Below are 16,463 nucleotides of genomic sequence, written 5' to 3'. Positions count from 1 at the left end.
CCACCCCACCCAAACCCTAGCCGCCACTTCCCACCACCTCCTCTCCTTCCCTCGCTCTGCTCTCTCCATGCCCAGGCCCGCCTCGCCTCCTCACGCGAGCCACCGCTGTCGCCGCACCATCATACTGTCGTCGCCATCCTCCTCTCGCTCCGGTCGATGCATCCGCCAACGAGGAGGCCGGGACCGTCGGATCCGGTGACCCCGGCCTCATTGTCGGTGGATCCGGCCGCCCGGAGGCGAGGGGAGACCGGCTATCACCCTCTCTACTCTTCTCCTTCTACGTCCGGCACCGCTACAACGACGGCCGCGCGGATCGCGTGAGGCAACGGGTGGCTGCTCCCTTCTCTTCTCCCTTCTATCTCCACTATTCCTTTGCAGATCGGCGGAGGCCTGCAACAACAACGGCCGCGCGGGCGAGCAATCGAGGAGGCCGGGAATCACCAGATCCGGAAGGACGGCGGCCCGATTCGGAGAGGGAGCAACCCGATCTGTGTCATTGAGGCTCATTGTAAGTGTCGACGGCGGCCGTTCCTTCACAGTGGTGAGTTCCAGGGGGGAAGGCCCTGCTCCCCTGCCCTTTCTTTCTTCACTCTCCCCCTCTCTCTGATCCAAATCTAAAGATGATGGGGAGGTTCCATGTTACAGATCCAGGGTCGTTGGGTCTGTTGAGCTCGGTATCGACGGCAGCAGTAGCTCGGGCAAGATGGAAGAAACGTGTTAGACACGGCCTCCTCCGAGAGCATACACCAGCGACGTGCAGGAGGCCGAGGCCAAAGCCGATCTTCCCCAACCCCATCTGGCATTATAACTTGTAAGTTTTTGTTCTTTTTGGTGTTCTTGGTAGACCGATGAAAATGGTGATGGTCTATCGTGCAAATTGATGAAGGTAGGGATGATATGATGTGTATATTGAGTATGAATGCATATGCACTTTTGCGTGTGTAGATGTAATACATGTTCTTGAGCACTTTACAGGTTTTGTGGTGGTGTTTATTACTGACTGACAAAAATCTGAGATGCATGTTCAGTTATTTACAGTGATACACATGAATGCGGATAGATAGAATGCTATTGTTTTTCTCTTCTATGAGACCTCTTAAGTACTAATCTATTGAATTGTTTGATACTATATCATATTTCATATGTATTCATCTATTTTGATTCAAAGATATACGAGATCCCAACAACGCATCCACTATCGACCAGGTACAAAAGCTTGATTTGTTGAATGCTTGCTTCCAGCAATGTATCATGCTCTCTATTTCCATTGGTGATGTGTAGGGATTGGGAGCAGATTCATTCGCAGGTCAGCAAGCTAGCTGAAAATTTGGTGAGAGGCGACAGTTGGTAGCGAGAAGGTCAGCCTGATGGTGCAGAACTCTGGCTTGAGGAAGACATGCTTCAGTGTTTCTCCATGCACCGACAACACTATCATCCTGCCACCACAACACACAAATCTGGCGATGCTTCCACCTGCATCTGCATGCCCCTGGCTCCCTGCATACAAGTATAGTCCAGCCACTCTACAAGATTGTCTGAGAAAAAATAGAAGAGGTGCTTTTCTTGAGTATCTATTGATACTTGCTATCTGTTGTTGACATTGCAGGAAAAAAGAGTATTCTTTTCCTGTCTCGGTAATGCACTTGGCTAAGAAAGTTGGTGGGCAGTAAGCTGCTCATGCTTCTTGATCACCAAGTTGCTCATGCTCCTTGATCAGAACATAAATGGTTAGTAATAAAATTGTATTGTCCCTCCATACATCTATTAGAATTGTTTCCCCCCATTTTCCCATGGCTGTATGGGTTTGGGTTTAGGGTCGCCTCTAAAGCATTGACTGGTGGTGATTGAAACTAATTCCACGTTGCACATTCCTTTAGTTATTTTTTGGATCAAATCACTTTTCTAGAACAAATCATTTTACCTTTGATTATACTCCACCCCACTTCTCACATCTCACCACATTGTATTTCTGTGAGCAAGCATATATAAACCATGTATACAACCATACCTTTGACGTGTAGTTTCTTATCTGTAGGTTAATTAAAGATGCACATGAGAAAGGCTCGATTATGCCTGGTGTTATGGTGCTGAATTGCTGATCAAAAAAACCGGTGGTAATGTTGTACCGTTTTGGTATTGGTTGATATTTCACAAAGGTTGCAGGCCTCTTGCTATTGACAGGTGAAAACTAGGATCTCGACTCTAAGAAATTGTTAGAAACTAGAAACTTAAATGCCTCATTCAGGTTTTTCTGTGATAAATACTTTTCTATTGGTGCAGATGAGTGAGCAAACATGGATGGTGATGGTATTCTGACATCTCAATGTGAACCAGTCAACCAGGTCGGTATTCTATTGCATCCTTTTTCCCCTTACATTGTCTACTCGATATATTGTCATGGTTGACGATTTTTGATACTTTAGATTGCTGATTTTCAGTACAGAGTTGATCGCTAATCCATGTCATGGACTCTAAAAGCAAATGGTAAGCTTGGTGTGATGCTTGCTTTGGTAGATGGAGCTGAGTTCTTCAGTAATAGATGTGTTCATGGCCTTCAGGTGAAGTATTTCTAGAACTAATTGCACTGCTGCATGTTAATATTACCCTAAATTTCTGAACTACAACTCTCTGTCATTTGAGGAACCAAAATTCAGGCATTGCTATATATTACATGTGATTAACCGAGTCATTTTTTCTGCCATATATGATATATTCATATCAAGAATTTTATAGCCTTAAATTTTCTCTTACCCACGCAATATAGATTCGGTTTAGCCCATGTATGACTATGATTTGAAGACTGCAAATCGAGAAGTGAAGCCTTTGGCCAAATAAGACAGAACTTGACTATTCACTAAACTTTCATTTTGTTTGATTTATTTTGCAGGATTTTATGGCAGGAAAGCTCCCATAAGCTTCTTGGGAGGTGCCTACTTGAATGACTGGGAGAACCATCTAACAACAATATTTCATTAGGTTCACCCTTTTAGTTTGGATAGCATGATCGTTGTGGCATTTTAGCTTAATGTAATAACTATTTGTTCTTCTGTATTCCACCTGCAGGTTAGACTGCAGCAGTAATGAAAGGTGCTGATGATGGATCATTTAGGATATTGTGTGCTTTGCCAGCGTTTCAGGTTTGTTTGTTTACTTTGCAATTTGTGCTGCTGGTTGTGGACTGCACTGTGCAATCTTTGATCAATAGTAAGTGTAGAAAGTATGAACATGGTACTGTAGTAATTATTAGTATCTTCCATGTTTTTTTGGTAGAATTTGAACCAGTCTTTTAGAATAGGGCATACCTACAGGTTGTGTTATTATATGATGGGGGATACATACCAAATATTTTGGATGACCTCATTTGGATGAATGAAGAAAGAGAAATGCTTAAGCGAAATTATCTCATGTTATTTGGGCTCTCTGTCCCTCCAAGTAATGTTATATGCTGTTGATGTTATTTATGTTTGTCCCTACAACCATATAGGTTTAACAGAACTATATCATTGTTTTTTTGTCAGAATCTGGAAAGTAATTTAGGCTTGAAAGTTACGAAATTCTACTAGAGTCGCCTTGGTCTCAGTCTTTAGTTTGATCAAGTTTCAGTAACTGTTTTGAGCACATTCTTCTTAGATGGATATGCGAGCAATTTAGCTTAACATCTTCAGTAGCTAGCGAAAGTTAGAATTTGTTTCTCCCGACAGTCGGTATTTGTTTGATACATCTGCTATGCTAATTTCCTACTTTCTAAATGTTGCTTTGATTTTGACTTCTCCATCTTAATTGATTTCGAAATGCTTTCACAAGGTCCGGATGCGGCATCCACGTGGGCAGGCCGTTACCATGAAGATCATGCCATCGGATTAGTTGTCCATGTGCATAGATCAAAGAAAAAAAGAAGGTACAGATGGCAAGTATATACTGAAGATCTATATCTGTGGTCTACTACAGCTCAACTGTTGTAAACAATACCTGTGATGCATCGTTCTTCCAAAGTTTCATAGATGGCCTTTGCATTAAATAGTATATCCATATCTTTTTTTAGTGAATAGTACTTGCAATTTTGAGTGTGTGCTTTCCATCTCATAAGGTTTCCATGTTTCATAATGTCCTCTTGAGTTTAATTTGAGTTTTCAACTATTGGAGGAACTATAAATAGCACTAGCTAAATATGTTGCACACGTGATTCATGTATTCAGCTCCTTTACTACCATATATAAGTTTTTGGCACATTGGATCTATGATTTTGCCACAGCAGGGTTAAAATCAAATTGCTCTGAGAGAATTGGACCTTGGATTTGGATATCCATCCAGCCAGGTCAATAGTATGTGACTCTTAGGCTCCAAAAAATAATTGGCGGTGATAGAACTTAGATTATGTCAAAAAATGACGAACTTGTACATTTTTAATTTTTCACTGTAAGTAGTTGAAGGTGTTTTCTATTTTTTTTCTTCGCTTCATCATTCAAAAGGTGTAATTTCTTCAGTATTACCATGTTTTTTTTAGGGTTCGCTATTACCATGTTGACATGAGTACTTTGTAACATGGCAAGTTGAGAGTTGAATTTCACAATTGAGAGTTGCTTACATTTGTAATAGTTTTAGTAATTTTGGAATGAACGTGCAGCTTGGAATGTATAATGTTTTTTGGTTTGAAATGCCAAATATATATGTATATTGGTTTATTAAAAAAACTTCAATTCCATTTGCACACTCTAGATATTTGCGACGCTTCAGTTATGTATAATTTTAGCCTTGCGCGAATCTTTTTGATAGATTGCTGGAGCTAAAGCACAAGCTTTACCCTTTTTTTCGAATAAGCTAGAAATAGCGTAAAAAGGTTAGTGTTAGAGGTTTACATATGTTTTGACTTGTTATTCTTGTAGAATTGATAGTCTTCTACCATAATGCAAATTCTTGTAGTTGCGTGTCTTTTTTCATGATTTAACCTGCTACACGAACGTATCAATGAAAAACTCACATCTTCTGATGCCACTGGCGCGGCGCGCAAAGCGCGCGTTCACCTCTAGTTTTCTTTTAGAATATAAGTATATTTGGTATCTTTTCCTCTGGATTGAATCGCCTCCCTCAACTGCTGACTCAAACGAGTCAACCGCCGAACATTGTCTGCAGAAACCACTTAGAACATGTACAATAGCAGGCTATAAGCCAGTTATAAACATATTTAGCAGGCTATAAGCCAGTTATAAACATATTTTAAAAAGATAAAGGAAGAGAGAGAAAACACGGACTCCAAGACGTGATGTATATATGACATGTGAGACCAGATATTAATAATATAGTGAGCAACTATTGTATGAATTGATTATTACATCGACTATAGATGATTTGGAGCTAGTAGTTGGCTGTATTATTAAACTTGCTCTTACTACTCCATCCGTCACATTTCTTCAAAATCTCTTACATTATGAGTCGGAGGGAGTAGTAGATAAATTGATTTGTATGGTTTCTAGAGAAGGGAGATATTATACCCGATTTTACGGTTGAGGGTGATGATTAGTAAGATACTGGGGATGCTCGATAGACTTTTAATCCTTTTCTTTTCCCTCTCGGCCCAGAAGCATCTCTTGCGTCGTCTCGACTCGAGAAATCGAGAGAAGACACCCCAAAAAAAAATCGGAGAAAAAGGCGACAAGGAAGCCGAGGGGATTGCTTCGTCGACGAGGAGGGAGTTGGTGGTGGAGGAGAGGTCGCCGCCATGGAGAATCTTGCGCTGCTTTGGGGGATCATCGGGCCGGGAGTCGCCGGTGCGGTCTTCGGCGCCGGGTGGTGGTTCTGGGTCGACGCCGTCGTCTGCAGCTCCGTCCAGGTCTCCTTCCTCCACTACCTACCCGGTGAGGACCCGGAACGGCCAGATCCCCTCGCTTCGATTCGGTGAAGTTGTCTTCCCTGTACGGCCTTGGGATGGGAGGTGATGGGTGTCAATTTTGCAGGGATATTCGCGTCGCTGGCCGCGCTCATGTTCAACGCCGTGAACAAGGATGAGATCGGATACGACTATTACTCGCCCTACGGGGACGATTCCGAGTGGAGGTGAGGTTATTGTTTGATTAGGACCTAATTGATTGAATTGCGTATAGGCTAGTGAAGTCTGGATATTCGAATTGGAACCTTTAGATGTTATTTTGCGGAGTGAACAGCGTAGTGTCATGGTCACGTTATCTGCAATGTACTATTTAAGAAAGAAATGTTATGGTGAGTTGATTGTTTCTGAGATAACAAGTTGTTTGTGGATGAATGGAGACATTAAACTTCATGCTGAGCAGATATGCATTTAGGCAAATGCCCACCGACATCTCCAATTCCCTATGATGTAGTTCAGCTAGGATGATTCCAATCTACCCTTCATTTTGTTTATTCTAGTTTTCTTGCTTTTGGATTTTAACTGCCATGTATAAACCATATTAGATCGAGTTCCATCTTCCTGAATTGACTAAAATGTTGATTAATCTGAAGAGTTTAAATCATCCAGAAAAGCCATAACAATGCTTTCTTTTGGTGGACATTGCTTTTGAATGTTTCCATGAAGTTATAGACACTTGTTCTACTGAACTCATTGATTACACTAACTTTCCTGAGTTTAAATTGTCTTAATTTTGGACTAATATATCATCTTTGGACTTTGTTTCTATGATCCACTACATAGTGAATGCATGACTGACATCCATGTTAGGATGCTACATTATATTTTGCATGGTTAATTAGAATCCTGTGTGCAATGGGAGACAGAAGGGGAATTTAAGTTGCCTCAAAATATTCCCTGCATAGTGTACCAGATTGTAACCGTACTACAAACCATGTTTCTCAAGAAGACAAGTTCAGTGCTTGAGCTAGATAAAATTGCTTCAAGAAATATTAACAAAGCTAAGAAAGTTTTGAACAAAGTGAATCTCAGTATCTAGGCATAGACTAGGTTCACCCAAGCCCTTTGTGCTAAGAAAATGTACCACAAGGCTGAAGACTTTCTCATCTATGTTCAATATGGAGCTTAGGGTTTTAGTATTGTGGATCATTTATTTGTGCAGAATCTTGAACTTATGAAGTATACTCTAAACTAAAATAACTCTTTAGTTGCTAAGTGCTAACGTTGTACTTTGTGCCTTTGTGGTTGCATTTAATTTTCCCTCAGCAAGTCACCACAAAAGCAATTTGTATCTCCAAATCAAGCACATTTTATAGACATTTTCTGCCACAATATTTTAAGCCTCTTTGCTTCGTTTAGAGAACCAACAGACCAATCAAATATACTTGCAAATGGAATTTGCAACGAAGAGATATTTTCTCCTGATGCTGTACTGTGTCTTTACAATGGTTCTTAATTTGCAGGGTGAAGCTTTGGCTTTTTGTGGCGTATGTTGTCTCTTTCGTCTGCCTAGCTGGATCAGTGGGTATGTTGGTGCAAGATGCCTTGACAGACAAAGGCCCTTCTGTGTGGACTGGTGTTGCTGGTGTTCTGCAATGTGTTCTTGTATTGATAAGGTATACCGTTGTGAACTTGTGATTAATCATCTTCCTCTCTCGCTCCCTGTGTTATATATATTTGGTCAGTTTTTATCCTGACGTTTCACCATCTTTTGCAGTGGGTTGATATATTGGACGTGTCACTCTGAGGACTAAGGGCCAGAATGTTGCAAGACTTCCGAGGGTGAAAGGTCGTGGTGATAATGCTCCGAAGAAATCTTTTCTGCCAGTGTCAATGTGATTTTGTGTACAAAAAATATGCTCATTTCGTGTTGGGAAGACGGGATGTCCATTTGTGCATAACTGATTACTTTCTGAAATGATCCTTAACATTGGTACGTGTTTGTCATATTTTCTTCTGAAGTTTTGGTTTCTGAATCTTCTGATGCTCTATCTTGAGGTTAGATCTGAAACTGAATTACTATGAGCTAAGAAACTGCCACAGTGCCGTGGATGGTGCTCCCTAACAAGTTATTACCACCTCGCCTAGGGCGTGACAAATTTCAATTGACTCCAACTGCAGATGCGGCTGCCGCTGATTCTATCAAGGTGCTTGTAATCAGTACCAAAAATAACTTCTTGGTGGGTTTCTTTTGGGGATTGCAATAGTGCATCAGTTGATTGTACTAATCTTTACATCTCTATCTTTATTATAATATGCCTATGCTTACCATCTGGTTAAGTGGAGAATATCGCCAATTCCAAAGGTTCAGTTTTTCCAACATCCACTAGTAACTTTGTGCTGATAATACTCCCTACATCAAAACCACATATCGAAACTGCTGTTCTTTTATTTCCCGGCGAAGAAACTGCCTTTTTTTTTGTAGCTGACCAAAAGCTTCCATCTGCATATCACTCACTATATCTTTCTGATTTGCTCGAGGCATCAAACTTGGCCTAATTGATCCGGCGCCTTGTAGACAGAGTGGGACCCAGCTGCCGGCGGCACGAGGCCATGGTCTGCAGCCAGGTTGCTGGACCGGCCACGCAGCAACGGGTGAAGTGAACGGCAAGCTGATCTGGAACCATCCGTACCGTGTTGTCTCGATCAAAGCAGCGCTTAATCCGTGACGTTTTGGTCGTTGATAAGCTAGTGAAGTTTTACACGATGCCGTTCCGTTAAAACAGATATCCGCATGTGTCGCTCTTCCGTGACATTTTCGGTCCCTGATTAAGCTTCGTCGCTTTCGCTGAACGGTTGATTTTGACTGGAACATCACGTTGTTTTTTTTAGGAGCGCCATCCATTAATTCGTTCATTTGAGCTTATTATAAACTAACAACTGTCGCTTGCTAACCCCCAAAAGAATCAATGAATCATGGTGCAGGAGACACCTTGTGTGGGCATGTGGCCGGCCGACTAGGGTTCAGTGGTTCACTACTTCACTCCCAACAGCCGCGGCATGTAGGAGGATTCCTAATGAATATATTTTGTATAACTACAGAATTTTTTTTCAGAACTAATTAAAGTTAAAGATTTAACATCGAATTTACCATGAAACTATATGCCCAACACAAATTACCATAAACTATAGATTTAGTAATATAATTGTCACAAAACTATTACTTCCTCCGTTTCCCACTATATGATGTTTTGATAAGTTACTACTCCATCCGTTTTACAATGTAAGTCATTTCTAGCATTTTCCACATTCATAGCGATGTTGATGAATCTAGACATATATATTTATCTAGATTCATTAACATCAATATGAATATGGGAAATGCTAGAATGACTTACATTGTGAAACGGAGGAAGTATAAAACATAGCAACATTTGTAATACAAAACAAACATATTATTAAAATATATTTAATGCTAAATTTAATAAAATTAATTCATTGTTGTAAATGTTGCTATACTTTTAATGAACTCAAAAAAGTTTGATTTAAAAAAAATAAACGTCTTATAATATGAAACACACGGAGAGAGAGAGTATATTTGAGTTTAGATTCATAGTATTAGTATTAGTATTGTGTTTGAGTTATAATCAATATAGTTTTCTTAATGCTAAATTTATAGTTTTATAATACCCATCTAAATTTATAGCTTCGTGATAGTTCTTATTTTACCAGGTTTTACTTAAAGCTTAAAAGATTGATTCTGCGATGCATCATATCTATATAAAATTCTTTATATTTTAGGATGAAAGGAGTATATCATATTCTGTTTTACATTGGTTTATTTTTTATTTTGAGACGAAGCGGAGTTACGTTCCAAATTAGCATTTCGTCCCAAAGAGACGAATCCGCGACAAGCACGTTGCGGGGAGGAGAAATCCTTAGCTCTCGCGAGGAAGAAACGCATCGCCGGCTACTTCCGCCAGGTCGGGGCGGCGACGCCTTCGAGGGCTCGTACGCTCGACAGAGACAGGCAGGCAGGCAGCCGCAGCCAGGTCGGGCGTGCGCACAGTCGCAGAAGGCAGAAAAACAAAAAGGCGGGCGGGGGCGGGGCGTGGGCGTGTCACGGCGACTACCGCGTCCGCGCCACATGTCCGACTCGCGTGGACTCCACGGCCTCGACGACCTCTCCCCGTGCCGCGTACTCCCGACCGCGACCGCGATCGATCGATCGAATCGAACGCCGCGATATTCTTCTGCTGATACGGGACCCCCGCGCGCGGAGACAAAACGGCCGAACTCCCCCTAATTCATCCCTTGGTGCGGAGTGCGGACGGGGTGGGCGGGGCGCACTCCCGGGTTGGCCTGTTTCCAGTGCGCCCTTCCGCCATCGACAGTTCGTTTTAGCCACGGAGCTTTTGCTGTTAACCTGGTACTGCTAGTAACACACAGAGCTGCTATCTGCTACTAGCAGGTTTATAAAACCGTATGATTATCACGTGGTTATTATGTGCGATAATCTTCTCAGTTTGTGAAACTGCGTTATACCTCACGGCTACGGTTTTTTAACCACTAAACCGTGAGGTAACAGTAACCCCACTTAAAACGGTTTGGTGAACCCTGGTTAGTAGTGATAAGTTTTATCCCAAGAAAAAACTGTCATTAAATTGTACAAAATCTTCACAACATGTGACTTATTAGTAGCGACAACATTTTTTTTCGCGAACGTGCAAAAATTAGTAGCGACAACATACAAATTGTTTTTTTATAAGAGTAAATTACACTCACGGTACATAAACTTGTGTGGTGAGTGCAAATAGATACAACAACTTACAAATTGCTCACTTTGATATAATAACTTGGCTATTTGGTGTGAACCGGGCCAAAATGATCCACACAAGTAAAATTGCTCTAAATTAGTGCACACTAATGACATAACAGCATATACATATAACTGTGATTTGGAGATCTTATTTCGAATCCAAATAAAAATGTGCAAAAGTTTATTTTTCATGTCCATGGTACAATATTTGTTTCATTTTTTGGAAAAATTTGATCATCTATATAACTCGTCTAATGTTTATTTATCTATTCAAGACCAAGACAATTTTTATATGTACTATTAACTACTAAAAGAAAATTTTAATTTTTATGTTCATGTTCTGACACTTTCATCGAAAGTGTATTTTAACAATCAGGTATTTTTAATTATTTTGCTTTTTCGTTGGTCTAGATCTTGAAAGTATCATGCGACTAATAATATGTGTCAGTAAAAAATTTTGATGTGTAACAATAATTACACACTAGTACGTATCATATTACATCAATTTTACTTGTGTGGATTGGTTTGGCCCATCTTTGTATGAACTAGCCAAGTTATTCTACCGGAATAAGCAATTTGCAAGTTATTGTACCTATTTGCACCCACCATACAAGTTTGTGTATCGTGAACGCAATTTACTCTTTTTATAAAGAGTCGCTAAGTGAAACTTAGTTATGACTCGCTACCCCAAAACCAAACTTGTCCAACTTTTATTTTCTAGCAAAAGTTTTACAACATTTGTAAACATTATTGACCACACTTTTATGTGACTTGTTTCACTTGTACCAATTTTTTTTGAACGACGGCAAAACTTATAGCAAATTGAGTTGTCATAAAATTAATCACTAACCTAACATCCTCTAAATCTTGTGATACAACCGTACCATCAAGGCGTTGGATTTTGCATAATAGTTATAATAATTAAGGAAAATTGTGATTGGCTATCACATTTTTTGTTTTAGAAGGAATTACAAAAGTGCATATTTCACTATGTGAAAGGAAATTCATTAATTACCAACTACCTATTACATTCGCTTCAAATTACTTGTCATTTTAAATTTGTCTTAAGTCCAACAATAAAAACTTGACCATCAATTATTACAAACTCATATGAGTTTAACATCATGAGATTTATATTTTTATATTCATTACGAAAAATACTTGCATATATATAATTTACATGTTTTTAAACTATAGAAATTTCTAAAATTAATGATAAAAAAATAAACATGTTTGACTTGAATTATCCACAGTAGGAATTTCGTTAACTCACTTCTCCATACGGTGCAATTGTTTGAGTTCGCTATCCCAACTTCCAAAGTAATCGTCCGTCGCCGCCTGCCAATTGACAAAGGAAAGGGGAAAAAAAAACAGCCGTCCTTTGTTCATACACTTCATTGTGAAGTGTGAACGTAGCATTTTCTGAGGCCATTAAACTAGTCGTCTCTCCTCTTCTTTGTTTCCCTCCACAGCAGCTTCGGTTACTTCGAACCTTCCATCCATAAATCCTTCCTTTCTCCTCATACCAGAACGCATAGCGGCATAGGACGACGAGCTCCCTACACAGACGGGAGAGAGAGAGACAGAGAGACGAGGGAGAAGAGGATGAAGCCCAAGAACGGCGGCGCGGCCGCGGACAGGAGGCTGCCGCCGAGGTGGATACTCCTCTGCGCGTTCAGCTTCGGCCTCGGCATGCTGTTCTCCGACCAGTGAGTGATCGAGTCGATCCCCTAGCCTTGATTAGTTCAGTTCAGCCGTCCCCCGTGTTGGGGTTTCAGGTTTCTTGTGTTTTGCTATCGCCATGCGGCCGTGCGCGCGAGCGACATGGGAGAGAGTGCTCTGCTTTGGTGCGACTGATGTTTGGATGTTTCCGGTGATCAGGTTTGGATCGGTGCCGGAGTGGCAGAAACCGTTGGCGGCGCAGCGCCGGGTGCAGGACAGGAAGCTGCAGATCCTTGATGAAGATTTTGTTGCCAAGCCGGTAAGGCTGACTAACCTAACCTATGGGACTATGAACCATAAGTCTTTGCCTTTGCTTCTACCTCTCTCTGTTTTTTCTAGACGATTTTTTCCCCTACCATATTGCAATCTTGTTATCCCCGGAAATATCCCCATTATCGAACAATTGATCATCTTGTTTTTTCAGACATTGTTGTTTGTAACTTTGTAGTGTCATGATCCATGAGTGTCTTAATTAAAAATAATACCTTTTCCTGTAAAAGTTTGGCCGTATTATCATGCAGAAACAGCTGTTTCAACAATTAAGCACTCGCAAGGCACCCCTTGATTGCACCTCTTTTACATGGTAGTACCTGGTTTGTAATAAAAAGAAAAGGAAAAGGCAAGTTTTTTAAAATGAAAAAAAAGAAAGAACATAAGGTTGAAGCCAGCTGTTTTATATGAATGCAATGCAGAGTAGAGTTGGCTATCTGAATATGAAACTCCTCTCTTGAGTCTCCTCTTCTGACTTATTCTCTCTCTTTTTTGAAAGAAGGACTTAATTCAAATTCTTTTCTAACAACCTTTAATTCAGAAACCAACGGACGACAGAGACGTGATGAGCGAAGTAACAAAGACTCATGAAGCCATACAGTACGTTACATGCATCCTGAAAAAAATGTTCTTCCTTACCTATTTGCAGATTTGGATTATTCTATTGAGACTAATTTGGATAGCGTTTTCTGTTCAGATATCTAGATAAGTCCATTGCCACTCTACAAATGGAGCTGGCAGGTAAGCGCAGCACACTCGAGCTACTTGGCAATGGAAATGGTATAAGCCAGCAAAGGAAGAAAGCTTTTGTAGTGATTGGGATCAACACTGCATTCAGTAGCAGGAAGCGTCGGGATTCTGTTCGGCAGACCTGGATGCCTCAAGGTTCATACTTTTCAATGCAACACATAGTACTGCAATGAGACATGGCTATTTGCATGCTTTACTAACTTTACTGGATTTCTTATTCATAGTTAGAAGCCATGCAGAAGATTTGTGCATTTGATCAAAGTAGAACGATCGTGCACCTAACCTGCTTTCAGAAAATGATCATGCAGCTAACAAGGAAATATAGAAAATGATCATGCAGATATCTAGTCAAATAGGAATATTTATCATCATATAAGCCTTCTAATATAAAACAAATGCAGTTGTACCTTTGTCACCTGCACAATTTCTTTTAAATTTGAGCCTTTCCGATGAATGAATCATTTTGTTAGGCGACAATTGTTTGTATTTTGCTGTGCTCCTGTACTCATTGCTTGTAAGACTAATTTCATATCTCCCACTCCTATTTTCAGGTGAGGAACTCAAGAAATTGGAAGAGGAGAAGGGAATCATCATTCGGTTTATGATAGGACATAGGTAACATCATCTGCAGTTTGTTTCATTATTCGTAATACAAACAAAGATTTTCTAGACATCTCTGTAGTAACCTTTCCGTTTTAGGGGCGAAAAAAAAAGTACTGGACTTGTGATTCCCAGATTAGACTGTAGTTAGTCATTTTGCTCAAACTCGAAAAGACAGATTTTTCATTGAGTAGCTTTGAGCTCTAGTAACTTCATAAACAAACAGTGAACTAATGGCTGGATTTGAAATTTCACAGGGACCATTAAAAACTTATATTGTTTATTAGGAAATGCAAAATGTGCATACAACAGCTCATACTGCACATAATTGATTTCAAAATTCTTGCTAGAGGTTCATGGGATTTTACTACTTATTTCTCAGCATAATGAATACGAATGCATCAACTAATACTAACTACTTTTTATGTATTACAGTGCTACGTCAAACAATGTGCTTGATAAAGAAATAGACGCAGAGGATGCCGCTCATCATGATTTTCTTAGGCTGGTATGGTGACATCCACCAAAAGTAGAAGCACATCATTCTTTACCTATTTCTGTTAAACCAAAATCTGTTTTACTGTGATTGGGGCTGTAGTCCATACTAATGTTTATTCTGCTGCAACCACACATGTATGTAGGACCATGTTGAAGGGTATCACGAGCTATCTGCAAAGACCAAGATATTCTTTTCCACTGCTGTGGCATTATGGGATGCTGATTTCTATGTCAAGGTGGATGATGATGTTCATGTCAACCTTGGTAAGCTTTATTATTTAGCCTTTGACCTTGATGAGAGATTTGTTATTCAGTAATTAACTGATGGGAGTGATGCAGGAATGCTGATCACAACCCTTGGTCGGCATAAATTGAAACCCCGGGTTTATATTGGGTGCATGAAATCAGGACCAGTTCTTGCTGACAAGTAAATATTCTGGAAACAACATAAAACTACTTCTGGAAGCTCCATCGTATGAAATCTCTAGATGCTAATATTCATTTTTCCCTGCATCTTTTTATCAGAAATGTGAAATACCACGAGCCTGAGTTCTGGAAGTTTGGCGAAGACGGGAACAAGTATTTCCGCCATGCCACTGGGCAGATATATGCCATCTCAAAGGACCTTGCCACATACATCTCGATCAACCGGTAAGCCTAGAGAATGGCTGCACATGATTCTTCAGACAAAATATTCATTTTACTGAATTGTTACTGATACTCTTGTGTCCCACCATATAACCCAGGCCTATATTGCACAAATATGCAAACGAAGACGTTTCACTTGGCGCATGGTTTATCGGTTTAGACGTGGAGCACATTGACGACAGAGACATGTGCTGTGGAACACCACCAGGTCAGTTTTCTTCAGTTGCTCTGTTTCTGAATATCACTAATTCACTACGGTACTAATTGCTAATATGTGCTTTGTGAAACTTGCAGACTGCGAATGGAAAGCGCAAGCAGGAAATATTTGTGTTGCATCATTCGACTGGAAGTGTAGTGGGGTCTGCAATCCAGTTGAAAGGTTGAAGTATGTGCACTCGAGATGCAGTGAAGGAGATGATGCAATTTGGAGCGCTTCATTCTGACGAGATGCTAACAAGCTTTCACAGCTTCACAGACTAAGAGATGGGTTCATATAATCATACGTTTGTGCAGACAGTATCCGTCTCCTTGAAGTTCAGAGCTTTGCAAATCGCAGTGGGAAAAGAATTAGAAGAGATAGAAACATATACATACACCTGATGAAGGAATTGGCAGAACGATAAACTGAACTTAGACACCACCTCCCTTTTTCTTTATTAGGATGGAACATTGAAGACGTGGGTATACATTCTTCAGGGGAATGTGGCTAGTACACATGTTGATTGTCATAGTACAGAAAGAAAAATGGTTACATTAAATTAATTCATTCGTTAGTATGAAATCTGATTAGTCCGTATCTGAACTTCTTGTGGCGACCATTTTAAGTACATGCGGAGACCGAAAATATATGCTACAATCGTCTGGCGAAAATATATGCTACAATCATACTATGATTTTTGCAATACAAACTTGAGTGATGTCCTAACACCGTTCTGGTCAGTTGTATGTTTTTTTTTTAAGCCTTGGGCTTCATGTCTCCATCAGAGTTCCAAGTTCTTCGCCTGAGACCTGAGCCGCCTGACTAATCATACATCAAAATCATAATCTCTTCATATTTAAATGTGTTGCAGTTAATTTTATTTGGTCAAAAACTTGACCATTAATAGCTCAAAATATTTAGTTTGAAAACTTAAAAATCAAATGGATAGATTTTTCTTTATAAATATTTTTCCAATTATATTTTTATTAGTATATTATATATTCTAGTAGAAAAATAGTGTTCAGAATTGAAAAAAAAATAAAATCAATAGTGTCATATATTTAACTATGGATTAGTTGTATCTTACGATGGTCTAGTAATTTTACTAGCGATATAAATTCTATCACTAGTAGAAA

The 16,463-nt window shown here is 39.9% G+C and overlaps 2 protein-coding genes and 2 long non-coding RNA genes across 4 annotated transcripts; all 4 read left to right on the top strand.

Moving 5' to 3' along the window:
- Nucleotides 1-58: 58 nt before the first annotated feature.
- Nucleotides 59-1,031, top strand: LOC136351896 (uncharacterized). The gene is made up of 2 exons (XR_010735171.1): nt 59-541; nt 646-1,031. It is a non-coding gene; the product is annotated as an uncharacterized lncRNA (long non-coding RNA).
- Nucleotides 1,032-2,032: 1,001 nt separating this feature from the next.
- On the top strand, nt 2,033-4,236 carry LOC4347236 (uncharacterized). The gene is made up of 6 exons (XR_001539868.3): nt 2,033-2,181; nt 2,281-2,342; nt 2,439-2,558; nt 2,888-2,976; nt 3,064-3,137; nt 3,805-4,236. It is a non-coding gene; the product is annotated as an uncharacterized lncRNA (long non-coding RNA).
- Nucleotides 4,237-5,636: 1,400 nt separating this feature from the next.
- Nucleotides 5,637-7,828, top strand: LOC4347235 (uncharacterized). The gene is made up of 4 exons (XM_015795880.2): nt 5,637-5,852; nt 5,952-6,051; nt 7,345-7,497; nt 7,599-7,828. Exons 1-4 carry the CDS (start codon nt 5,717-5,719, stop codon nt 7,633-7,635), a joined length of 426 nt encoding a protein of 141 aa, XP_015651366.1. The 5' UTR covers nt 5,637-5,716; the 3' UTR covers nt 7,636-7,828.
- A 4,344-nt stretch (nt 7,829-12,172) lies between these two features.
- On the top strand, nt 12,173-16,067 carry LOC4347234 (beta-1,3-galactosyltransferase 7). Its single transcript, XM_015757175.3, has 11 exons — nt 12,173-12,349; nt 12,522-12,621; nt 13,174-13,232; nt 13,330-13,517; nt 13,934-13,997; nt 14,418-14,490; nt 14,624-14,744; nt 14,820-14,907; nt 15,006-15,131; nt 15,227-15,336; nt 15,423-16,067. The coding sequence occupies exons 1-11, from the start codon at nt 12,246-12,248 to the stop codon at nt 15,569-15,571; spliced, it is 1,182 nt and encodes a 393-aa protein (XP_015612661.1). The 5' UTR covers nt 12,173-12,245; the 3' UTR covers nt 15,572-16,067.
- Nucleotides 16,068-16,463: the final 396 nt, after the last annotated feature.

This window comes from Oryza sativa, chromosome 9 (genome assembly GCF_034140825.1).
Source record: "Oryza sativa Japonica Group chromosome 9, ASM3414082v1".
NCBI lineage: Eukaryota > Viridiplantae > Streptophyta > Magnoliopsida > Poales > Poaceae > Oryza > Oryza sativa.
This window is presented reverse-complemented; position numbering and strand designations above follow the sequence as displayed.

Bases quoted from the DNA above. Each gene is read 5' to 3' on its own strand.
- LOC4347234 (XM_015757175.3), top strand. From the start codon at position 12,246: ATGAAGCCCAAGAACGGCGGCGCGGCCGCGGACAGGAGGCTGCCGCCG. The intron at 15,132-15,226 runs GTAAGCCTAGAG...CATATAACCCAG, and splicing joins ACATACATCTCGATCAACCG to GCCTATATTGCACAAATATG. The intron at 15,337-15,422 runs GTCAGTTTTCTT...TGAAACTTGCAG, and splicing joins GTGCTGTGGAACACCACCAG to ACTGCGAATGGAAAGCGCAA.
- LOC4347235 (XM_015795880.2), top strand. From the start codon at position 5,717: ATGGAGAATCTTGCGCTGCTTTGGGGGATCATCGGGCCGGGAGTCGCC. The intron at 6,052-7,344 runs GTGAGGTTATTG...CTTAATTTGCAG, and splicing joins GGGGACGATTCCGAGTGGAG to GGTGAAGCTTTGGCTTTTTG. The intron at 7,498-7,598 runs GTATACCGTTGT...CATCTTTTGCAG, and splicing joins TGTGTTCTTGTATTGATAAG to TGGGTTGATATATTGGACGT.